The sequence below is a fragment of the Sparus aurata genome, chromosome 21 (assembly GCF_900880675.1).
Source record: "Sparus aurata chromosome 21, fSpaAur1.1, whole genome shotgun sequence".
Taxonomy (NCBI): domain Eukaryota; kingdom Metazoa; phylum Chordata; class Actinopteri; order Spariformes; family Sparidae; genus Sparus; species Sparus aurata.
Window position 1 is genome coordinate 22,061,505 of NC_044207.1, and position 25,458 is coordinate 22,086,962.

A 25,458-nucleotide genomic window follows, 5' to 3' on the forward strand; every position below is an offset into this window, starting at 1 on the left:
TGGGCATTGCGTAAAAATCAGCAGATGATTGAATGGGAAGCGAACATTTATTTCACTTGGGGCATTCGTGTGATTTCTCAATAGGCGCGTCCCTGGGCGCAACCATTAAGATAAGGCCCGCGTCTACAGCGGATGTCCGACCACAGAACACAGTGCACTTTCAACTGTAAGATATATTAATGACCTTTAATTAATTTAGGTGTGACAAACACACCGAGGTGAGCCATCGCATCTTGTGTCAAAACAACACATTCATCTATCAAACCATTTTCAAAGGAGCATTACACCATAATATTTTTTTTTAATTACACCTTACTGGCAGTGCAAACAAATACACAGTTCATCTGAATGAAACACTAACGCCTCTGCCCTTCCTCTGTCCTTGTTACGACACACACATACGTGTGCACCGCAGTTCCTTTTTACCACACCCAATAGGGTTGGGAAAACACAAGTATGCAATATAAGTATTCTACTCATTATCATGAAATATCCACATGCGGTCATATCCGTTTTCTGATATGCAAAACTAACATTTTTCTCCATTACCTCTTCATATCACGGCCATGTTAACTCAGAAAAAATGGGGTCGACACAACAGCTTTATTTTTGTCTTATTTTATTATAACAGCAGGTGAAAAATACAGGGAAAATGACATCATCATGTCCAATACAGCTACTTCACTACTGCACTGCTCTAAAGCAACCCACGGCATAGCACATTATCTACAGCATCAGATACTAGAGATGATAATACACATATATCAAAGCATTAACGGCAATATCAAACAGTGTCATTCCATCAAATGTTTGTCAGTGCTTGGCAAACTCATCCTTGATTACTCTGCCTTTCCATATATCCAAATTATGTTACCCTCACACCCTCACACCCACACACACACACACACACACACACACACACACACACTCACATACACAATAAAAACATCTTGAAAGTCTATCTGGTAATTGTCGCACACTGTACATTTGTAAAAAATAGGGCCATCATAAACAATCTTTACAGCTTTGGCACTTGGGTTAATACAGAACATATTCTGTAAAAATAATCAAACAAAAAGAGTGCAACAATAAAATAGAGACTTTGTGGAGTACTGTCTTCTCATGTTTATGGTCTGTAATGACTATGATAAAAAGACCGCAGATAAAAGGAGTCTAATCTTTTCTTCGAGCGCTGAATCAAACACTTTGCCATTGGGGAGGGCGTTTTCCTCAGTTTTACAGTACAAGCAGCATTTATCTAGTTTCCAAGGAGGGCCACCCATATAAACAGCACCATAAAGGTTAAAGTATAACTAACTTAAAAACTGTCACGGTCTCACATTTTTAAAAAAAAAAAAAAGCTACAGAAACTTTGTTCTACCTCTTGCAAAACAATTGTGTGCTTCTCAAGACTAAAGGGCCGACGGTATCATTATATTTAGACTATGAATGTATTATACTGCATTTCAACAGGCCTTTTGGCTCGTGATTAAGGATTAGGAACTAATTTCATGAACATATTTGAAAAATGATCAGCCATGTTTTGTGTTGTTTTTATCAACAAAACTTGAGCATAAGATATGGGTTTAATAAGAATACTGATCTGTATCCATGACAGGACCATTTGTCAGGTGCTGTTGGCTTCGAACACACAAGTTATATCCTTATGAGATTTTTTAGGAGCATAAAAGTGCCATCGCTGGCATCAAGATTAAATGTTCCCGCCAGCTGTCTAGTGTTGCAGCCCATTTTCTTTTTCTGCATACTGTTTCATTATGTTTTGTGTTTCTTCTCTTGTTCAGATCTGTTTGAGCTGCGGTTGGGTCGCAATGACTTGATGGTTATTCACTGTGCAGTTGAGTTCTTAATCCTAACTGGCTCCCAAGTGCAGCCTCCAGTAATATAGAGACCTGCTGCAACCAGTGAAGTGCTTCCCTTCCTTCTCCAGCTGGCAGGTTTTCAAGTGGGACTAGAAAAGGGATCGTCAAATTAAAAAATAACCTTATTGACACTTATTGGTGCTCCATGAGATGTAGGGGCATATAGCCTTTTTTGTTTGCACTTTTTCTACTGTCTCTTTGTATACGCTGTTGGTCAGACTGGTTGAGCTCTGTAGTGTTTACTTGGGTGTTCCCTAACTGAGGCCATGCTAGTTGTGTACCTGAAATAAACACAGTGCTTTTAGGGCTGTTATTTGGTGCAAAACTGGTAAATCCTGGGACTGAATAAAGAGGGAAATGACACTGTCATTACATCCCACCAGAGGTTAAACTCTAATAAATGATGGAATACCTCTTACAATCTGTTGCTTTGTCCCAAGTCTATACTTTATACCAATACTGTAAAGTATGTATAGAAATCCAAAGCCTATAATGGCCTTGGTCGTGTAGTCATTACCCTGTTTTAAACTACTTTAGGCAGTAGTGTTGTCAATAGACGAGGACATACAGTCTTCCACTTTAGGTAAAGCAGGCCAAACTGTCCTTTTAGCAGTTTTACCCTAATCTCTCTATATAAATGAACCTAAAAGTATTTATTCTTCGCAGTACTAACAAGTGTGACATTAGTGCATATGCTGAACAAAAGTGCTTCTTTACGCTATTGTGCTGGATTCAATATTCCTCTCTGTCACTGACACCTTCTTATGTTGCACAACCACTCTCTGGCCTCCTTGCATTTTGGGTGTGGCTGACATTGCAAACTCTTCATTTGACCCCGCAGAACCACTCGAACCTACTGAAAAACTTTGAGTTTTCACCTGCATACCTTGACCTCTGACCTCCAACCTTTGCTCTGCAGCAGATCCATGTCCTGTCTGGACAAAGCCCTGTGCTGAGAGCGCAACTTGCGCTCCGCCTAAGGACCCATTCTCCACCAACACTTCTCTGGATCTGGAGATGGTTCCCTGTGAAAGGCCTTGTGCTACCTGCCCTGTCATCCCACCCATTCCTACTTGCCTATCTACAAGGACCATACCCTGAGAACCTTGGAGGCCACCGACCTGCACCAGCCCTTGAGTCATCCCTACATGGCCAAGTGGTACTTGACCCACTGCCTGCTGGCCACCACCTGCCACCAGCACCATTTGGGGCTTGGACTCGACTACGTACATGGGTGTGGCAGCATAGTACATAGTGGGCTGCTGTATGAGCATAGTCTGATTGGGAATCACAAGCTTTTCCTGGACATGTACATTGGGAACAGTGGCTCTTTCAGTGATTCGTTCTTCCTGGATGATGGCAGAGGATCCAGATGCTACATTGGAGGTGTTGAGGGTGTTGAAGCTGACGTGGTCCCTGTCCCTGTTCGTTTCTCTGTGAGTATGAACATGCGTGTGGGTGGAAGTGGAGGGCCTGGCAGGAGACACAGGTCTGGGTGGAGAGATAGAAACCCCAGCATCCACAGACTCAGTCACCAAGGTTGAGCTGTGACAGATCTCAGCCAGGGTTTTGAATTTGGGCCCAAGATCATCGAGGAATGAAAGATCATCCTCATTCTCAAGAAGGCTGCAGCAACCGACAGAACCCGCCAGGGACTCCTGACCCTCATAGTCATAGATCAGCAGACCATCCTTCTGCTGGGATTGTTGAGTGGCATGGTTGGCTTTCTGTAAACAAAAAGCACCAGAATATATGAAGTACAAAGTCAATAGTACTTATCAGTTCAATTGTGACTGTATAACACAGCTGTTACTTGTCCTAGCATGAAGTATGATGACAAATAAAAGAAGGCAAGATATCTTTTATATCTATAAAGTTTTGGTTTAAAAAACAAACATTATTCCTTGATCAGATTGGTGTTTTCAGTTACTTTTTCTATACTTACACTTGAATAATACTCCCCCAGGAACTCTTCAGACAGGGCCATCCCATCAAAGGCCCCAGCCCTGTATCTGGAGTAAAGATGTTCTTGTGCCCGTCATCATCCCAGCGCCCGTGTAGTCCGTCCCCATTTGCCCACCGGAATAGTTGTACTGGTTGTACTGGTGCATATTCTCGGCTGTTACGGTCGACATGTTTATGGCACCACCTGAGGCTGCTCCTCCAAAGTTTGCTCCGCCTTGTTCTACCTGTCCTCCGGTGTACCTGTTTGCATAATTGTTGATGTTCTGGGTAGTTATGTGGCCACCATCAACTTCCACTGGGGCAGGCATAAGAGGAACATCCTGTGGGAAAAGGATGAGGTCTCATCAAGAGATGCAGCATTCCAGGCAGGTTTAATTTAATTTTACAAAATGAAAAATATCTGAATATTGTCACAGATCCATTCATACCAAGGCTATGCTAATCAAAGTACCTTGTCTTCTCCCTGCCCCTCCGTGTGATACGAGATCAGCTGTTGCTTCGTATCGTACGGAATGGCTTTGAAAGCTCCAACAGCAGCCGCATCTCCACACAGGCAGAACAGCAGCAGCAGCGGCACCACTGAAACACATATTTAATAGTATGTTAGAACAGAAATTTGTATAAAAAGATAATCCATCATCATCCATCCACTCATCAATTAGTGAATAGCAGAATAGTTGTGTAATCCATGATCACCATCTCCGTCATTCCAAAACTGCCTGTGACCCACTCCTTCTTTTTATGTTTACCTCTCCAAGCACGTTACAACATGTATGGTGAGGCAACATCGCAGGGAAAATTTAATGACTCTTATCGAAATAAGCCAGAGAGAGAGGAAGGTAAGGTATACTCTACTCACGCAGCAGCAGCAGCAGTCCCAGGAGTAGTAGCAGGATACCCGAAGCCCCAAATACTGCTTTTACACCGTCTGTTCTGCGTGCCACACAGGTTTTAGTGATCTCGTGGCAAGTGCACACGGTAACATCCACCATCTGCACATCATTACATGACTTTCCCTGCTGGTCTTTGATGTCCACTGCCACTTTGTAAAAGCCTGGCCACAAGTAGTCTTGGTTCCGCAGAATGGCCGTGGTTGCTGAAGGAAGATGAGACCAACATTAAATTTTTTTTTTTTTAAACATGCTGCATGAGTTACAAAAAGTTTGTAGTAAGAAGAAGTAAAGCATCCTCTTACGTTAGCTAGAAGTGATAAAACTAAAATGGACTGTTGTTCAGACAGACTTGTTATGGCAGGAAAAGCACAGATGGGGGTAATAAAATAAATGATACTTCAGTTTGTTTCAGTAATTTGTGCCAGTGACTCCCTGGAACTGAAAGGCTTACATGGTATAGCAATCTCTCATAAAGCTGTTCCCAAGAAAACAATAAAACATATATGCGCACTATAAATATATCGTAAAAAAGTGAGTAAAATTTGTGCAGTTTTCCAAGGAATGAACAATAAAGTATGTTGCATTAAAATGATCAACATCAAGTCTTTTCAAATTGAATGTTTTGAAGTCCAAAAATACTACATTTGTCACAAAAAATGCCTCTTTAATGCAAACAGTGACGAGATTAAAGCTAATTCCCATTTAACAATGATTTTCAAGACATTTACTAAGACATAATTGGAATCTCACCATTTAATGGCTCCAACTGCCATTGCCCCTTGCTGAGCTCGTGGATCAGGGTGAACTCAAATGGTGCTGCATTGGGGAACTCATCTCCGTCTACGGCTGTGAGGTAGACTACATTATCCCCGAGGCACATTGTCTGAGTTTTAGTAGTCAGTTCAGGACAGTGATCATTGAAGTCCTCCACCTGAATGGCTATGGTCCCTGTGGCAGTTTTTGAAGGAGCATCTGAAATCCAAGAGATTAATATTTAACTGCTGTGCACCATATTAGTCCACTGGAGAATAATGACAACAGTCGTATTTACAGAACTCACCATTGGTGATGCATATAATTTCAGCATAGTATGTTCCATTGATCAAGAATTTGGACTCTCTGTCGGGCAGTTTGTTCAGCCTGATATCTGCTGTCTTCCCATCAATAGTCAACCAGTTGTCACTGTCGCGGAGTTTGACATACCTATGAATATGAAAATCCACATGTGAGCTCAAAAATAAGCTGTTAATGTAACGAGGGTGTCCATACAACTGTGGTTCAATTCGCTTTGTGGTCATACCTCACATTGGTGGCCGTCTGTAGTGTGTCACTGTCAATCGCAGCGTAGGTGGTAATGACTTTGCCGATGGAGATGGTCGTGTGGTCCTCAGAGAGAGTCACCACTTTGACATTTGGTTGGAAACGGGGGCCTTCCTTCTGATTGACCACATTGATTTTAAGGGGGTATCTTTTTTTAATTAAGGTCCCCGATGAGACGGACGAGCTGCCAAAGTTGTACTGTGCTTTGTTGGAAACGCCCACTTCCAGGTTGAGCACCTTTAATTCTTCATAGTCCAACGCCTGTGGATTCATGATAGGGAGTTCACATTAGCCTTCATCGTTTAATCACTCTCATTCCGTTCACAATTTCACTTTATAAAAATGAGGCTACCTTGTTAATCGTGATGATTCCCTCGTTAGTTTTAGAATCAGTAGTGATGCTGAAGTAGCCAGCCTCATTCCCCGAAATGAATTCAAACATAGCCAGCCAGTTGTCAGTGTACATCATATCCATGTCGAGAGCCTTGATCCTCATCACTTCCACACCGATGGTGTTCTCCTCCACGCTCCCTTCATACTGCAATTAAAAACACAAACCACCAGTTTCTTTAGAACAACCGTGAAACATTACTACACAGGCCATTGAAAGAAAAAACAGAAACACTGCTTGTGGTTATTGTGTTGCACATACCGACTCTTTTTCCAGGGTTGGAACATTGTCATTTATGTCCAGAATCTTGATCTCGATTTCGCCGGTTCCTTTGTTTCCTCCAGCCTGTCCACCCATGTCTGAGGCTTCTATGGTCAACCTATATGTATCTCGTTTCTAGAAAAAAAAAAAAGATCAGAGACAGAGATCAGAGACTGAGTATTCAGGAGGAGGGGGGGGGGGGCTTAAAGAGACAGGAGCTAAACCAGAATGTCTCAGACAGAGGGGGAATACAGCGCTGCAGCACTGGACTGAGCATTAAAGCATGTAAGCCAATTGTAGAAGAAATCAAGCCCCTTTTCAGAAGAAATACCCATGTATATTGATCCGACTCCTGTGTTGAAACCTTCCTTTAACAGAATTAGTTCGACTGGCCAACAAAAAGAAGACTTTCAGGTCAGTCAAGTGACTCACCTCACGGTCTAGAGTACTCTGTCGAACCATGACCTCTCCAGTCTGAGAGTTGATGAAGAACATCCCAGCAGTGCTACTCTGCTCCACAATCCTGTAGCTAATCTTGGAGTGCAGTGTGTTCTCTTGATCTGCATCAGTGGCTATCACTCTCATCACAGTAGTACCTAGAAATCCCCCACGTGAACGAAGCAATACATCAGTTCAGCACAGGTAAAAATAAAAAAATATGTAATGCTCTGCCATAGCACAAATATACAGTAGAAAACCTAAAATACCTTCTGCGCTCGATTCATTGACAAATCCGACTTGCTGTTCTTTAATGACTGGCGAGTTGTCATTTCTATCCAAAACAGTAATATTCAGGTAAACATCCCTTTCAGCGAGGGTCCTATCGAGGAATTTTGCAATACCTCTTAACTGAAAAGAAAAGAGCGATAACACAGATAACCTTAACATTTCCTCAATGTACAACTTGAAGACGTGTTTGTAAATGCCTCAGATTCTGCAAAAAAGGATGTACGTATGCGCTCTTACGCGATAGAAGGCGATCTCCTCTCGGTCCAAAATGGAGTAGACTTTGACTTTGCCGGTGTCCTTGTCGACCCCGAATCTACCTATAGGAGGCTCGTCACAACCAGGCCCCGATAGGAAATAATTAATCTTTGCGACGTCCTCCTTATCGGAGCGAATCTGAAAAACAAAATACACAAACAAAGGTCTGCATTATTGTTTCTTAGCAACCAAGCAACATTTGTATCTAGCTGAGGTATGAAACCAGATAAGCTTGAGAAAAGGTGTATTTCTCATCATGTACGGCATCTGAGTCACTATGGAAGTCTGCCAACGTGCGGTGTGCTGAACTCAAACACACTCAATCTTACTTCGGCTTTCAACAACACAAAAGGAGAGGAGGTGGAAACAATAATTATCTAGACAATGTTGTGATTAGTTCAAAGACTGCCACTTTAAACATTTGTAAAATAATTCTAAACTGATAGGACTCGCTGTTTTAATCAAATTCTTTGGACAAAAAAATAAAAAATAAATTAACAATTAAGTACACACTATTGCAATTTCGTCCAAGCCGGTGTAGTCATGTCCCTCCCACAGGTCCCTGGGGGCAACAATCCACTCTCGCTTATGTCTCCGTAGCACTTGTCCATTTCCTTTGGCTCTCACCGGAACAAGCTGCAGGTAAACAAAAGAAGGAGGAAAAAACAATATCAAACAATTACAAAATCATATGATGTGTTGTTGCTTCTTACTTAATCAAACTTGGCATTAGTTTACCCTTATCTCAGGGTAATACATCATTTTAATTTGCCATTTTCATGGGTTTATTGACAGTACAGAGGAAGATTGACAGGAAAAGTGAGGGGGGGTGACATGCAATAAAAAGGGCCTCAGGAAGGGACACGGGAGGTCACAGTTGAGGGTGCTGAGGGGTCGATCTGTATAATAACAATGTCACAGTGAATAGGGCGCACCATTCATGTTTTTGCATTCATTTGAGTGGCCAGGATGACATGCACTGACAATAATGCACAACAGTCTGTACTACAGCTTAAAAGCCAACATAGCTTAGGTCAAAACCGCGACATCAACTACAGTCAATAGCAGCAGGGAGATGAAGAGGGAGGGAACGACCCCAGACTCCTTTAAAACAAACATTCATTCTACGAGTTTGAGTGTTGAGAAACTTTCTAAACTTTGTGAAATGCTGTCAATGAAAAATTCTTAATCATTTTGGCCTTCTTGTATATTCGGCATGTGTTTAAGCCTCATTTTTGCGGCCACATCAGCACCCTAGGTTCCCCACATCCATGGCCAGATTTGAACCCTACGCCACAGCCTCAGTACAGTACAGTACATGAGACTCCCAAAAACTTAAGCATGTTTAAAAACACAACTTGAAAAAGGCTCCTCATGGCAAAAGGATTATATTAGTATAGTCCAATAAAAATACCATGTCCATAACATTAGCACCATCCCTTGTGCCAATGCGTAAATCTCCTCAAAATTTTGACTTGTTGGCTATGAAAGTTTACCCACATCCCGTTTTTTTCAGGGAAATAAACACGAAGAGGAAATAAAGATGGAGCCGACGGCGCATTCACTTCTCATTAGTCCTTTAATCTCTGATCTGAACTGTGACAACACGCACAAACGTATCCGATGGTCCCAAGCGCACCACGAACAGAGGGGCCACACCTGTTTGCGATCTGTTATTCCGCTCGATACTCGCTCTGAATTCAACAAAAGGTGCCTCTGGATTGTTTCGTTGTACTCACCGTTAGGACGACGGCCAGTAGAATAACAACGGTGCATTTCAGCAGAGGAGCCATCGGTTTCAGGAAATAAACGCGTAAAACAAAACAAAAAAAAATCCTTCCGTTGAAGTGAAATCGCGTAAACTTGAGTCTGTTCTGAAGTCTGCGTCAGTCTCCTACAGACTTTGACCCTTATAGAGGGGTAGGGACTTTTTACAGCGAGAGGCGGTTCCTCTCTCGGGTTGATTGCTCACAGCCGACTCCCGATAAGACAGAGAGAGGGAGAGAGAAAGAAAAAAAAAACACAAAGAGGCGGTGTGTGTCCACTTTGCGCATTGCTGCAATAGTTGTGTGTAGTACCATTGTCTCTGCCAGAGAGGGAAGAGAAAGGTAGACCTGACTGAGAGGAAGTGCCTCCACAAGTGGGATGTTGAAAAAAAAACTAAAGACAGACATGTTTTTTTTTTTTGTTCTGTGTTGTGACTCTGGAGTGAGACTGCTGGAAATAAAAGTTGTGCTTGTGGATTAAAAAGATGCATGGTAATGAAATAAAATGGCATCAGCTCATTTATTCATGATTTTGATATTGAGCTTTAAAAAAAAAAAAATGTATGGAAAAAAAAAATAAAGTCTTGGAGTGCTTTCAGATCAACTTTCTCACTCATCTGTAAAACTTCCCCCGAGCCTGCGACATTCCTGTGTGGAGCATCTCTGTTTCTGGGGTCACCACATTTTGGACTGCGAGAGAGAGTGTGTGAGAATGTGTGTTTGTGTGTGTGTGTGTGTGTAAATACTGGCACAGTGTGTGATTATGCGTTGCCAAGTTACATGAAACTTTCACTCCCTGTGTCCAAAGGTGTGTGGGAGAGGATATGCATGTCTTTCACAAAAAAAAAAATAAACAATTTGTAGTGGATTTATTTAACAGCGAATCTCATGATTCACTGGGAGTCTGCAGTCTCCCCCCCACGCCGTCTTTTTGTACGCTTTTTCCAGAGAGAGGTTGCTTTGCGATCAACAGTTTTATTATCGCTCCTCTTTCACGGTTCTCTCAGCACAAAGGTGAATGGGTGGTTTCGATGGTGGCGTATGACAAATCCAAGGGGTTGTATGTGAGAAAAAAGGTGGACTGGACTCGTGCTTGTGCCTTTTAAGAGTGAAACTACCAACTTTCTTAGTCATGATCTCCTTGATTTACCAGAGATTCAAATGAAAACAGATCAACAAAAGATTAGGAGGAGGAACCAGCCACAACATCAGCGTGATGAGCATAATAGTCACTACAACATTATTTCGTGAGGGCTCAGCGCTGATGAGTCAGATAATGTCTAATCTTTAAACTCATCTCCGCAACTGTTACGTTTCCTGACTGCATCTTAGCACGCTTGAGATCAAGACACCAATCGAGACCACTTCTGTGGTAGTTCCCCCGTGACAACAGGTGTCTCCACGACCACATTTCCACGCGATGACGCTCGAAAGGTTTAAAAAGTCACAAAACTTCAATTTTTTCAATTCTGAAAATGCAGCAGAGCGAGTTTGTGACCCAACGTGAAACAGGGTGTGTCGTACCTGTGTCCACTTTGAGTGACCAAACTGCTTTTACAGGATTAACGATTCACGGCGTCAACATTGCTGGAAAAACCATCAAACTGTCGCCTTTTGTTACAGACCGAAAGACACGTACGCTGTGGTATTAGCGAGGATCATATCTCAGGCGTCAGTTGCAATGGTGTAATGATGAGTCCATGACATGGGAGATTAATTGAAAAGATCCAGATCAAGAATAAATTGTGTATCTGTTAGTTAAAGCTGACAAGTTTATCGCAGGCAGATCGCTGAAACTAATGCAGCTCTTCAATAAATCTTTCCTACACATGTGTTGTAATGTTTTGTTGGAACTCTTTTAAAAAAAAAGGTTTCGACTTAACTCTCTGTTGTGTTATGATGAGATGTGTTTCTGATTCTGGACATGGAATCAAATATGACAATATTAACACATGATAACAAATACCCTCTCTGATCCGACAGTATTGTAGAGATGACTACTGGTTCCTTAATAAAATATTACCACAATGAGATTTTTTCCCCCAATAATCATCAATAATGTGGATACAATGACCAAGTGGGTAGAACAGTCTGGTAAGTTCAGTAAAAATAACATCACTTTACTGCTATGCAGCCTTTAAGAACAGGAAACACTTGAGACATATCATATTAAAACAATATCCATAATCTAAGGCTTAATCTGATCTCCATGTCCTGTCTAGTTAGACGAACCAATGACGGACACGTACGGGCATGTGTGGAGACGAAGACGCTTTCAAACCCCCCACTTGGATTTATGTTGCATGTCGGCGGTGGTGTTTTTATTTCTCTGCGGCGTCACCCATCACTTTGTTCCATCGTTTGCCAATTCTGTAGACATAAACCTTGATCAAACGTTCTCATCAGGAAAGGAGTGGTGGTAATAACATGGATGCCAAGTGAGGGACCCCTGTTTGAGACCAGTTTGCATCCAACAAAAACAAGAGATTTTTGCAAGACGTCAGGATATTTTCCGGGCATGTTTGTGGCAGGGAAACTAACTAAGTGGTTTTTGTTCCCTAAATCTAACCAGACCTTAAGCGCCACATTGTCACACAACATGCAATTTTAAAATAAAAAAATGTCAAGTTTATACATTAGACTGTTTGGCAGAAATGTAAAATGCCACGATTTATGGAAACACCTATGAACACCTCTCAGTGCATCACAGTGAAATTCAAAAGCAAAATTAGCATGAGTGCGTCAACGCCTCTCTTGATTAAGACAGGAGTTATTCCAGCTGTTGTAGTAGACTGCTCCCAGGTGTGCCTGTCTGGAATGAAAAGGTTATTTACCTTGAACTGTAGGTTTCATCATGTTTGATGTCATTTCCACAGAGACGAGTACTCTATGTCACTCACTTACAGTCAGGTGGCCATTACTCACATCAGTCTCTAAAAAGACATCACTCAGCAATTCGTCTCACCCAAACATGAACTGAAACACATGACACGCACGCCCCACCCTGCCTATCCCTGGCGCTCAGCCAACGGGAGTGGAGAGAGAAGGGTGGAGTAGCTGCATTATGCACACAGAGAACTTTCTTACCTCAGGGACACATATGTAGTTGTCATAAACTGATTTGCTGTAGCACACTGAAACTGCTGCGGCTGAAAAACCAACTTGTCATGTGCCCTCCGGTACTGACAGTGTGTCGACATCAAACATCGCACCTTTTTTCCTCAGCAGCCTTCAATAAAAGTTGACGGTGACGATGACGCTGAAAGGGATTTTTTCTGCAGAAATACACGCTTCCTTCAAACTGCACTTCTCGGAAAAAATACATTTAAAAAAAAAAGAGTCATTGAGCAATTCTGTTATTTACAGGATCTTAAACGTCTCAGCTGTGGCTCATTTATTTTTGTGAGTGTGCAGCGTGGGAGACAGAGGTCAGACTCAGTGTCACCAGGAGAATAAGTAGAAAACATTAACAGGTTTACATGTGTACTGTGTGCAAACACTGAAGCCCGAGCCCGACGATAACTCACTTTCATTTTTAGGCCAGGGAGTGACAGGAGGGTATTTTGCTCCGTCTGTTTTACATTTTGCCGTTCGGCCTCTCAGCCGGAGAAGCCCTTTTTTTGCATTCACGTCCACGCCCATGACTCAGTCTTCCTGACATTTTTCTCACCTTTCCTGTTGCAGCCCCCACGTACTGTACTCTGACTTCCTAAACAAACACCCCCCACACACAAGCACATTACAGTAGATGTGACTGGGACATGCTTTTAAGGACACAGACCTCATGTTGCTGGCTGTTGACCGCTCTCACTCTTTTTTTTTTATCAGCAGTTTATAGAGATAGAGATTGCCTCGCTGTGGGAGAGGAGCCTCCCCCCACAGCAGGCTTCATTCAGCAGCACATTCCTGCGGTGTTAAGTGCGGAGCCCGATTGTGTTCTTCCTGCACTGAATGCTTCAGTGGAGCCAAGACAAGAAGAGGAGGGGGGGGGTCAATCTAGCTCACCTTACGGGGAGATTTTCCCAGACCAGATTCTCCTGTTAAACAAACAGACACTTGCAATCATCTAAAAACGTGGACACGAATCAATGCAGTAGTCCTTTAAAAGCGGTTTTACGCTCTTCTTTGGCAGAGCAATAACTTTCCCATGAGAAATTATATGGTGTGCAGCTTTGTTTTGGTGTCTTGCAACATTCAACAGTTGGGTTTCAGAATGATTTACAGAATATGTGAGCAATGTTTCCCCCTGCTGGCAGAAAATAATTATATATATATATGTGTGTGCAAAGTTTTAAGGGAGTGTCGAGCACGTACCGCTCTGTAAGGTGCTTCTTCGCCCCGAAGGCTCTCACAGTCCAGGCTGGGTGGGGCAGTCCTGGCAAAGGTGTGTCCCTCCTGGCTTTCTGACTCATCGGCGGTAGCTAACTGGTATCACAGTCCTGATAGAGAGAGAGAGAGAGCGCAAAGCTGTGGGAGTTGACCAGTTCTTTAATTTTTTTCTTTTGGGAGGTTTTAACGCCGACGCTAATTCAGCACCTCTTCAGTTAGAGGTCGATAAACCTCCGGTGAGTTTTCCCACGTCAAGAAGAGTTTTAACAGGGAAAATGGCGAAGGTTTTATTCTCGAACCTGTGCCTGCTGCTGGTGAGTGCTTCCACTTTTTGTTTTTATGTTCTCTAATAGTCTAATTTAAGCCTTTTTTTAAAAAAACATGTTTCCTGTCAGAGTATAAAATTGGAGTGCTGTTATTGTTTTTTTTTTTTAATAATTACCCGGTTTGGGAAAAGAAAGCTTTAGGTACATTTTCACGCAGTTTTTATTCGACCAAAACTCTTTTACCGACTGTCTCCTCAGCTCCTGTCCGCAGTGGAGTCGTGTTTTCTCCCGCAGTCTCTTTACATACATGTGCCACAAACAGTCGAGGCCGGACAACACATCACAAAAGGTACACACGACTTATTATGTCTTCATTAACGACCTCTATTTTACTTTTCCTTCCCCCTGCATTCGCTCACGTTTCTCTTTTTCTACGCCCACTTTCTCGTGGTTTTTCAGTGAATCTCGCCGACTGCGGCGATGGACCGGTGCTGTTGTCCGTGTCGGACCCGAGCTTCACCGTGTACAGTGACGGTGAAGTAGTGGCGGTGAGGTCTGTATCCGTGTCGGCGCGAGGGCAGACATTTTCTGTGGAGGCTCGCGACGGCGACGGACAGAGGCGCGAGATGGAAGTTCACCTCATCCGCGCTCCGACGCAGCAGCGAAAGGTAAGAAGGCAGAGAGAGTGTGTGTGTCCTCCTTCATGGGTCTTTGTCTGTCAAACAAAAAAAACATTTCCTGATCTGGTCCCATGTCTCAGCAGACAGGAGGACAAGGCCTCCTGAAGCGCTCCAAGAGGCGGTGGAGCCCCCCAAAATTCCACATACTGGAGGAAGATGATGGACCTTATCCAAGAGATATTCACAGGGTAAATCTAGTCTCTTTTTTTCTTTTCTCTTATGCTCTTTATCCCACGGATTAACTTCACTCACACACCCCAGACACACCTGTTAATCATGACATGACTTTCACCTGGTTTTTATGCAGTGATTAATCCCTTCAAGATGTCTGTACCTGCTTTATGTGATTGTGAGCAAAGTATGAGATTTGTGAGAAAAAGATATGTGCAACTTTTATAATTGTCAGCAGTTAGAATGATGCTTAAAGCAGAAGTTTGTTTTTAGGTCGAACAAATGTGTTATTATAGTGTCAGTCCTGTGCTCAGAGATGGGAAGTACAAATGCTTTATATATTTATGTATATTTATGTATATATATATATATATATATATATATATATATATATATATATATATATATATATTTATGTATGTGTATATATATTTATGTATGTGTGTATATATATATATATATATATATATATATATATATATTTATGTATGTGTATATATATTTATGTATGTGTGTATATATATATATATATATATATATATATATATATATATATATATATATATATAAAAACAACTTTTGACTTTACTCGCCACATTTGAACTCAGAGACCTGTACTTTCCACTCCCTCACAATTTCAAAACATTGCTCGTCACTTTAGTTTAATGCATTTGAGAAGGATTAATCAGTTATGAAGAAATTTGTATTTTTATGTCCTGGGAACAAGACTCGACAGTCGACTAACTTTTTGGAGCATTTACAAATACAACCATGACAAATCCTACTGATTCTACCTTTTTTCAGGTTTAATAGCCTTTGAATTATATTACTATGACATGAGCTTCGGTTAGCTCTGCACAGAAATGGACTTTCTTTCTTTTTCTTGAGTAAGGAAGTTGAATCCGCACTTCTACTTGAGTAAAGAAGTTGCACTTTTGCCACCTCTGCTTATATTTCTTTAATAACAGTAATAGTTATCAATAGTTATCAATAGTTGTCAGTTTTCACAGCATGTTATACCACATAAATGGGTTTCCTTCATTTTGAGAGATTATTTATGAATTAAAATGTGTGTAACTGTGTGTACTTGTATCACTTTTAATCATTTATTTTCTTTCTTTTTTAAAAAATATTTTTTAGATTGTTTCAGATTCAGAAGCCAAGTACAATGTTTACTACTCCTTCAGTGGACCTGGGTTCGATCAGTTTCCAACAGACGTGTTCAGTCTTGACCGGGAAACTGCCATGCTAAGAGTGCTCAAGAAGGTTGATCGTGAGAAGTTTCCATCATTTACAGTGAGTGTGAACTAGGCCTGCAACCAGCTTTTTACATTTTTCTTGTCAGCGATTAATCTGACAAGTATTTTTCTTCTAAGATTTGATTAATCGTTCGATTTATGATATTAACCAATGGACTTTCTGTCTTCTAAACAGTTAGAGACCAGAGTTACCGACAGAATCACAGGAAAGGACACGGACGAGCCTTTGCCCATCACCATAGAGGTAGACGACATCAACGACAACGCTCCGACATTCGCGAACCCGCTGCAGTTCACTGTGCCAGAGAGAAGCAAAGCAGGTGAGGGATATGAAAATATACACCGGAAGTTCTGTGGTGTTTGACGCTCCAAGTGTGAATGACGCTCCATGACCACGTTTTAAACCCCAGGTGAAGTGGTGGGCAAGGTGAACGCTACAGACAGAGACAAAGAAGGTACCCAACACGTCAAGATCAGATACACTCTGTTGGATGGATTAGACCTGTTCGCCATCAACCCAGAGACGGGTGTCATCACTACAAGAACCAACACCCTGGACAGAGAGGTGAGCGCCACTGAATCAATGATCGACCTAAAAACATGATGGTCTAAATGCTTCCTCGTGGTCTCTTGCGTCATTATAACATCTTGCATCTTTTTTTTTTTTAAATGTTTCTTTCTTTAGACAAAAGAGAAGCACCTGGTGACAGTACAAATCAAAGACATGGACGGTGCAGTCGGTGGTCTGCTCAACACCGGAACAGCAACCATTACTTTGACTGATATCAACGACAACCCACCAACTTTCACAAAAACAACTGTAAGAGATCAGCAGTTACACATCTTGAAATAATGTCTTAAAGTTTGGTGTCAATAAATTTGGACTTATCACACATATTTTATTGTACACATTTGAGGTATACGACCTCAGTCACATTTGCCCGATGGGTTTACATGCAATTTTTGTCAACAGGGTCCAAAGGCCAATTTTATCTGTTGTTTTTTTTTATAGATTTGCTTCACATTCCAAATTTCAATCTCTGAATATTCTTAAGAATTTTAAGTGTGTATTTGGGACAAAATATTGTCAAACAGAAGTAGTTTATTGTGACAGGCCTTTTAACACAACAGGTGCAATTGGTAGTAAGTCTTTGTCATCACTGTACAGGGAATTAAACCAGTGTGTTTTGAAGCTGTTCAAAGAAAAAATTAAATAAAAATTGGTGTCCCATTTAAGTGTTTTCCCTTTTTGTTTCCCTCAGTACACAGCCACTGTCAAAGAAAATGAAATGGATCAACTTATCCTCCGAATTCCCGTTGAAGATAAGGATCTGATAAACACGCCGAACTGGATTTCTAAATTCGTCATCACTAAAGGAAACGAGAATGGAAATTTCAGAATCGACACCGACCCCAAAACGAATGAGGGGCTTCTGTACGTCACGAAGGTGAGTACAATTTTTCCTTTTTACGGAAAGCCAAGACCTGTATCACAGCATTTGTATTTACAACACAATCCCTCCCTGTTTTTTTCCAGGGCTTAGATCATGAGAAGAGCAAAAATGTAAAGCTTGAGATCATGGCGCGTAACGAAGCTGACCTGAGCGGCACCAGCGCTCAGTGGCTGTCCGCCCCTGTGGATGTGACTGTCACCGATGTCGACGAGGGTCCAGAATTCACAGCTCCTACTGTCACCTTCACTGTCAAAGAGAACGTAGCGAACGGAACGCTGATAGGAAGTTACACAGCTGTAGACCCTGAAAGCAAGAGCAGCAATGGCATCAGGTGAGTCATCTTACTCAGTGACAGTAACAGACACAGTTGCAGCTAAATCCTCAAGACCCCAGCTACATTTCTGGTTACTCTTCTTAAACACTGGAGGGCAGACTTTCACTGCTGAATGGAAGAATGTGCTCTTAACACACAAGTACTTTTTCTCCTTTTGTTTCTCAGTTATTACAAGGTCGAAGACCCAGCCTCCTGGATCAATGTGGACAAGAATAGCGGGGAGCTGAGGGTTGCAAACACAATTGACAGAGAGTCACACTTTGTCCAGGATGGAAAGTACAACATCACCATGAAGGCTGTTGATGCCAGTAAGTTTCTTGTGCATTTCCTTTTCTGTTGACTCCACACAGCTGTAACTTTAATCAGAAAATAATTGCACGCTTAGAGTTGAAGTTTATCTCCTGTCCTTTCATAACCATGCTAAGCCTTATATAACCACTGGACTGATAAAAGAAACCACAGGCTTTGAAAGTGCGCTGTTACCTTATTCTTTACCACATCTCTTACCTGGATTCATATTTTGCAATACCTATCATGCTGTCACCAAGACAACTCTGGTTTGAGAAGGTGTTTGTGTTTACAAAAGGAATAACCACGGACGACACATTCGTCAGCTCCACGCCTTTCAGTGGTATTGTTACACCAGATGAACATTATAGGGGACTTCAGCCCCACCCATACCAGTATCTGTCTGAACAAACTGACAGCTATGTTCTGACTAGTTGTATACAGTGACTCACAGTTGTTTGGTAAAAACTCTGCACTTATCTCAGATGCATGCAAGAGTTTCATATTTTCCAGGGAAATGACAACCAATTGTTGTCACAGTGCAACTAAGTCTGTGTTCTTTTTTCTTCTCTGTACTGACAAGTACTAACATATTTCTAATGTATTTCAGGCTCCAAGACAGGCACAGGAACAGTGATCATTGTGGTGGAGGATGTCAACGACAACATGCCAAAGGTTCCCAGTAAGCTGGTGATGTGTGAGAAGCCGGGAGAGCTCGGATCTGTGATGGTTGTGGCTGAAGACCCCGACCAGGCCCCCTTTTCTGCCCCCTTTAGCTTTAGTCTTCCATCTGATAATGACGGCAAATGGTCGGTGACACCATTCAATGGTAAGTGGTTGAATATTTACCCATTTGATCTATGTTTGTTAAAGAGCTGCAGTTAGTTCTGTTATTGGACCTTTTGGATAAAAAACTATTCGTATATCAGATACTTATACCATGTAGCCTCAAGTGGTGACTCAAGTTGACAGGAGACGTGTTGAACAACAGCGGAACATTACTGGAAAGGCTCTACAAGATGTGGTCAAAGTACTCACACAGTTGAATATTTTTTTGTGTTTGTGTTTGTTAAAGTGGTCAAAACAAACCACTAAAACACAAAATCTAACAAGAAGCATTCATGGTAAGTCAACGAGCCAGAGGCAGGCCTAACATTGATTGTTTACCACTCGACTGATAATGATTTTTTTGAGAACTGTGGTGGAAGAGGAATTCAGATCATTTATCCAAAATAGAAGAATCACACTGTACAAATACGACATGCAGCAAAATGATCCCTGTTAGTTATATTTATTACATTATTGGATGATTAGCATTGATGCAGAAAGGTTTCAGCAGCATTTTAATTTTAACACACTTGGAGGTTGTACTCACTGTAACTTCGGTTTAATCATTACTCAAGAGCTCAGAGCTTACAAGTTTGCACCTGTCACCAAAACGGTGAAGTAGAAATGTGAATTAGCAAAAATTAAAGTACTTTTGTAAATGTGACTACTCTAACCTATTAAAAGCTAAAAGAAGCTATATAAATGTGATGACTGCATATTAGCTGAAAATATTTTATTAGACAAAATAAACAAACTTCATTTTCATGACTGAAAGAACACTTCAACAGGACAACAACGTTTTTTTTCCCTGTTTTACTTTGTTTATATGTGGCGGACCCTGCCACCTTTCTAGCCTCAAATAGTGTTCTGGGGACTTAATTTTCCTCTGAGAACAGCTTGTTTATCAGTCATGGATACAATAAATATTTCAGAGTTTGTATTATTACCTCATTAATATTGTAAATATACAAATTCAGAGTTTCTTCTTCAGATCTACTTGGCGACCCTTGAAAATAACATAATACAAATACAAAACCCAAAATACACTTTTATAAGAATCATGACCACGATATGTACTCAGTGGGACATTTTTCAGCTGAAAGATAGACTTGCGCTCCCTGGTGGACAAACAAAATTGATCAATGAGACACAGATTTTTCTAAATGGCAACAAAAGAATACAAAAAATATGATGGACTGTACATTTCCACATCATTTGAATGGGTTTAAAAGTAATTGTGTCCTATTTATGATGGCAACCAATTGTAAACCTTTTAAGACTTTTTGTGCTGACAGTCAAGAGTTATAGAAGGTGAATATATTCATACAAAAGGATATATTTGTTTGTTAAAAGCATCATTTTTAAAACACCTACCTCTGCTTTTTTTTTTTAAGTGTTCTGTGAATTAAGCTGCTGATTCTCAGACAAGTCTCTTCATGCTTTCTCCACCTGTGTTTCCTCCTCAGATACAGCAGCTATGTTAAAGCAGGTGAAAGAGCTTCACACAGGGATTCACGATGTTGAAGTCATAGTTATGGATCTGCAGGGCCATGGTAAAAAGCAGACAGTGCCCGTAAGGATCTGCCAGTGCAGGAATGGAGTCTGCTTGGCCAAGGATCACTCTGTGTCATTAGGGGGACTGGCTTTACTGACTATGCTGTTGCCTCTGGCCCTCCTCCTACTGCTTGGTGAGTCTCACACTGCTATACTCTTTGCCTGCAGAATTGTGTAGGCTACACTCTTTAGATAATAAAACAGGACTTTTGTGCTCTAGGACTGATAGAACTTCAGAAGTTTAAGCATTGTATACTGTGTTTGTCATTATGTTCACTCCACACGTGGACCACTGTTGATCAGGAAATGCACTTCTTGTGCACCCGTTTCTTACATACTTGCTTTTTTGTTGCAGGCTTACTGCTCGCCTTTTTCTGCGTGACAAAGAGAGAGAAGTTACAGATTGAAGATGCCGGAGACAGCGGTGGAATCCTGCTTAAATCAAACACTGAGGCCCCAGGGGATGAAGTGGTAAGGACGTAATAATGAAAGCACTGCCTAGGCTCATACCCTCGTCAAGAAACTTTACTTTGATCCCTTTTTTCCCCCTCAGTTTGCTTCATTTCAATACATTCAGTTGTAGCTCAACTTTTTTTTCTTGTTGTCGTCTTGCTCGACAGGATCTCATCACTGTTCCCACTGCTCCGATTGAACAATTGACGATGGGCTCAGTTAAGGGTGCCGCGGTGAACGCAGGATGGATCGGGAACAAGAGCTCCAGCACGATGGGAGGCCATAGTGTACATGAGAACGGGATGTATACGTCCGGTGTTGTCACAGGTGACACGCAGGACTTCTACTCGGCCCAATACGACGGTAACCTGTACGGCGCTAACCAGTTTAATGGAGGCCATCTTCTTGGTAGTGGCGTGGACTTTGACAGCAGATACTTGCAGGACACAGCGTTTCTTCAAACCTGGCAAACAAACGGCCGCTACCTACACCAGGTAATGTTATAGTTGAAAGCATGCTTATATTAATGTATGTAGAGATAGAAAAAAAACATGTCTGAGTGAAAGTGGGAGAGTGTGGCAGAATTAAATCCGTCCAGAAGTGTACACCTTTTTACTCTCTGTGGTTCAATAACGTCTCTGTTATCTGGAAGAGCTTCGGTAACTCTCATGTGTAATATAATCTTTTTCTCTAAGCCGTGATAGTATCCTCTGTAAACTTTAATATTTCTCAGCTTCTTGCCGAGAAATAATACTTCTTTCTAACTTGTTTGTGTTTGTTCGCTGTGTAATATCTGGCTGCCAGTCATATCCTGAGCAGACTTAACGTTATCACACTGTGGAGAATCTCGCCTTCTGCAGCTCTGGCTTTAGTCTACAACAAGTGATAACATGCTTTCTCTCCCTTCCTCTGTGTTTCACAGAAACTGTCCTTCATGGGAACAGAAGACGATGGGCGCTACGCGGACGACATAGTCCACGCCTACGGCTTCGAGGGTGCGGGCTCTGCAGCCGGCTCCGTCGGATGCTGCAGTGACTACGCCGACAATGATGACCTGGACTTCCTAAACACCCTCGGACCGAAGTTCAAAACCCTAGCAGATGTTTGCAAAAAGTCATGAACAATGGTGGTCAGGAAGAATGGTGTTTACGTTTGACTGTACAGGAAGCGGAATGATTGGGATGCCCCTGAACATGAATGACAAAAAAAGAACAAGCAGGTTGTGACAGAGTGCGTGCAGTGCCCTGCTTTTCTTTTTGTTGTTAGTTTTTTTTTTTTTTTTTTGTCTTTACTTTTCTTGCTGCTTTTTGGTAAAAAGTCTTTTGCACTGAAAACTTTGTTGATGCGATCTGTTGTACATACTTGTGTTTTGTATCGAGTGTCGTTTGCCTATAGATTCTTGTTTTTTCCATCGAGCCACCCGTCAGCTTCATGGTAGGCTGGTTTTGCAGGTTCATGATGGTAGCTGTATAGATATATGCAGTGAAGGGCTGTGGGGTTTTCTATCAATTGGTAACAGACTTTGGGTATTTTGGTTACTAGTCACAGTTTTGCATTCGTGTGGCTGATTTCAAAATGTTTGTCTGGTTTTGATATATTTTTTAAAGAAAAAGAAAACTAATAAATAAAATAATACAATAATAGAAGTGCCTTTTTAAATAGGTCACATGAAAATACCTCCTTGCTCACAATCATGTATCTCTTCTAAACAGCAGTGTCGACTTTTGACTGGTTTTCCGAATCACACTAATTATCTGCGCAAACACATTCCAGCACGGCTCTTGGCCGCCAACTGGGCGTAGTTTCAGCCCTTCGGTGTCATCGAGGCTGTTGCGACATTCTGACAGTAATCCTGTGAAAGTCAGCACAAGGGCGTGAACGGGCGGAGCAGGGTGTCACTGACACCGCCTGCAACAGTCAACAATGATCCGACACAAGAGAAAAGCCAAAGCAGAGCGGGAAAATGTGCTTGAACCTGCAAAATGAAAAGGGAATCTGACATTCTCACACGTGTATATAAAAGTTGTTCAAGTTGTAATTTTGCATGTCATTAAAATAATGTGGTGACCTTAATTTAATGGAAAATAAATTGTATAATTGAACAGGCTACTTAAGTTGACTCAACTACATGCACTTAAGGCTTTGCTTACAGCATGTTACAGTATGCTTTCTGATGCACATTAACTTGTGAAATTAAAAAGAAAAGGCCTCCTCTCACTGTTCTGACTTTGTACTTGTGGTGGACTGATAAACACAATAATAGAGCCGAGCACAACACAGTGGTTCATTGTGCTCAGCCTCTGTGTGTACTGTGGTGAATAATTTACTGGGTGTGGCACTTTGAGCTTGCACAAACTGGCTCCTAGCTAATATTTACCTTCGGCAGATCAAGTTGTTGCACTGGAACATACAGTACTGCAGCGCCTTACCTGTAATTATCCTATTTTCTCTGTGCCAGCAGCGCTGTAGACCACCTGCTGCGTCAAATGCAGCGTTGACTGAATTGAACTGTAGCCACATTTTTTGGTCAACAGTAAACTCGTCTTCCAGCAACAAGAGTTGCATTGCTGCGCGGCCCAGTCAGCGCCACTTCGAATCAATTATTGATAAAAAAAAAAGAAGAGATGAGATTCTGTGGGAGAAAAAAACAAGCTAAGCTGCATAATGCACAGACCTCCATAAATGAATAAAGCAGTAAAACAAATGTATTGAAAGACAAATTGAATTCCCCAGTGAGCTGGTGATCCTATTACACAGGCTGATTATGGATTATTAATTCATAGATGATATAAATAAAAGAACAATTCCCCTAGTTTTTGCTTAGATGACGTGCAGGGCTGCATCACTGTGAAGAATCACAAATCCAGAAGCTGGAAAATATAATTACAGGATCTGGAAAAAGGACAAATCTGTCATGTGATTGTGGTGCTGAGTATCCAAGATGACAGCAGAGAGCAGAGAGGGTTAAATCCTGGAATCAAATCGCCATCAAACACTGTGATGTTGTTAAAAAACAACAAAATATACAACAACATTATCTGCACAGATTACAATAATGTTGTCACAATTACGGGAGGATGTGAACGAGATGGGAACATCAAAGGGGCTTTTTTGCTCAAAAATCCCACTGGGGCCAATTAGGAAGGGGGAAATCTTGAAAAGTCACTTAACTCGAAATGATGAAAAATAAGCAGTTAACCCAAATATCTAAAGGACGCACTCCAACCACAGGCAGCGGCTCTATTACCCCCACTGTACCAATAAGCAGTCTCTCTTTTTAATTAGTGCCCTCTGCAGAAATAAGAGATGCTGTGTTTGACATGTATTCTAGAAATGTGCAGCGAGAAAGCTACAGCGATTTAAACGATTAGTTTTTTTTTTTTTTCCCCAGAAGTGCATCTCACTTGCAGGCCCTGATATTTAGCATTGGTGTGGAGAGGTCACACTCTCTGCTGGTGCCGTCAGGGAATCTCTGACTCACAAGCTGGTCACAGTGATGACACAGCATTGTGACCCAGGAGTGAAAAAAAAGAAAAAAAAAGTCACTTGACAGACAGTTTATTTATAGGAGCTTACAAATCAACGGGTGTGAAATGTATCATGGACGTCCAAACTGAGAAACAGGGGAGGGCTGGGGTGGGGGTTAGCAAGTGATAGGATGCCTCATGTTTTTCCACGCTAAACATTGTCAAACAGTGAAGAAGAAGCTTGGAAACGTGCAAAACAACATCCCTCAGTTGTCCCCAACATATGGTGTGTGTGTGTGTGTGTGTGCCATGGGAGCTACATGAAAAAAAAAAAATAAAAAAAATCTCTCCAGCAATTACAACGACAAACAAACGAGGGACTTTCTGGAGATAATTTCTTTACGGATTATCAAGTGCATCCTCATGTAAAGTAATGGCGCTGATAAGCCCACCTAATTCAATGGACCACTTTATGTGTCCAGGCCCCTTTATCGGAGCTGCTTGAGCCATCACTTCCCCAGTCACTTCTGCACAAGATGCAATTAATTCTAAAGCGGTAGCGTGAAATTAATTTATTGCTTGTAATTAGTTTTCGGCACACTGTGAAAACAATCTCCTCAGATAGGGGTGTGTGTTTTCACCCTCCACCAGAGGAGTCTGAGGACACTTGCCTCCATCTGAGTTCAATATGGAGTGGTGTCTTTTTTTTCAGGCTGCCAAGAAAATGTGGAGATGCGGTAAACTTCTTAACCCCCTCGTTGACTTTGGGGTTTTTCAGGATTTATAGTTTTTAAACAGCACTGTGTGTGTGTGTGTGTGTGTGTGAGGTATTTTAGTTGCCTTCAATGCACATGACAAAGTGATTTCTTAGGGAAAAGCACAAACCGGGTCATGTATATATGGAATCGAGGTTGG

The 25,458-nt window shown here is 41.6% G+C and overlaps 2 protein-coding genes across 3 annotated transcripts; one reads left to right on the forward strand and one right to left on the reverse strand.

The window, feature by feature from the left end:
- Positions 1 to 602: 602 nt before the first annotated feature.
- LOC115573164 (desmoglein-2-like) lies at positions 603 to 9,704 on the reverse strand. Its single transcript, XM_030403830.1, is given in 15 exon segments — positions 603 to 3,607; positions 3,826 to 3,912; positions 3,914 to 4,165; positions 4,297 to 4,424; positions 4,705 to 4,941; positions 5,489 to 5,710; positions 5,799 to 5,941; positions 6,039 to 6,319; positions 6,411 to 6,596; positions 6,711 to 6,845; positions 7,143 to 7,306; positions 7,418 to 7,559; positions 7,677 to 7,832; positions 8,208 to 8,330; positions 9,434 to 9,704. Coding segments are annotated over 15 exon segments (3,324 nt in total). The 5' UTR covers positions 9,488 to 9,704; the 3' UTR covers positions 603 to 2,593.
- A 4,052-nt stretch (positions 9,705 to 13,756) lies between these two features.
- dsc2l (desmocollin 2 like) lies at positions 13,757 to 23,293 on the forward strand. 2 transcript variants are annotated; one of them, XM_030402089.1, is made up of 16 exons: positions 13,757 to 14,103; positions 14,314 to 14,404; positions 14,515 to 14,723; positions 14,816 to 14,923; positions 16,047 to 16,202; positions 16,341 to 16,485; positions 16,576 to 16,730; positions 16,851 to 16,985; positions 17,428 to 17,613; positions 17,703 to 17,950; positions 18,119 to 18,261; positions 18,852 to 19,070; positions 20,536 to 20,757; positions 20,979 to 21,094; positions 21,244 to 21,570; positions 21,999 to 23,293. In XM_030402089.1, exons 1-16 carry the CDS (start codon positions 14,065 to 14,067, stop codon positions 22,194 to 22,196), a joined length of 2,697 nt encoding a protein of 898 aa, XP_030257949.1. In that variant the 5' UTR covers positions 13,757 to 14,064; the 3' UTR covers positions 22,197 to 23,293. The 2 variants fall into 2 exon arrangements, with proteins under 2 accessions (XP_030257949.1, XP_030257950.1); XM_030402090.1 differs by having other exon boundaries at positions 13,758 to 14,103; positions 14,819 to 14,923.
- The last annotated feature ends 2,165 nt before the right edge of the window (positions 23,294 to 25,458 follow it).

Coding starts and splice junctions, on each gene's coding strand:
- dsc2l (XM_030402089.1), top strand. CDS start 14,065: ATGGCGAAGGTTTTATTCTCGAACCTGTGCCTGCTGCTG. Junction 16,986..17,427: donor CAACTTTCACAAAAACAACT/GTAAGAGATCAG, acceptor TGTTTCCCTCAG/TACACAGCCACTGTCAAAGA. Junction 20,758..20,978: donor GGCCCTCCTCCTACTGCTTG/GTGAGTCTCACA, acceptor TTTTTGTTGCAG/GCTTACTGCTCGCCTTTTTC.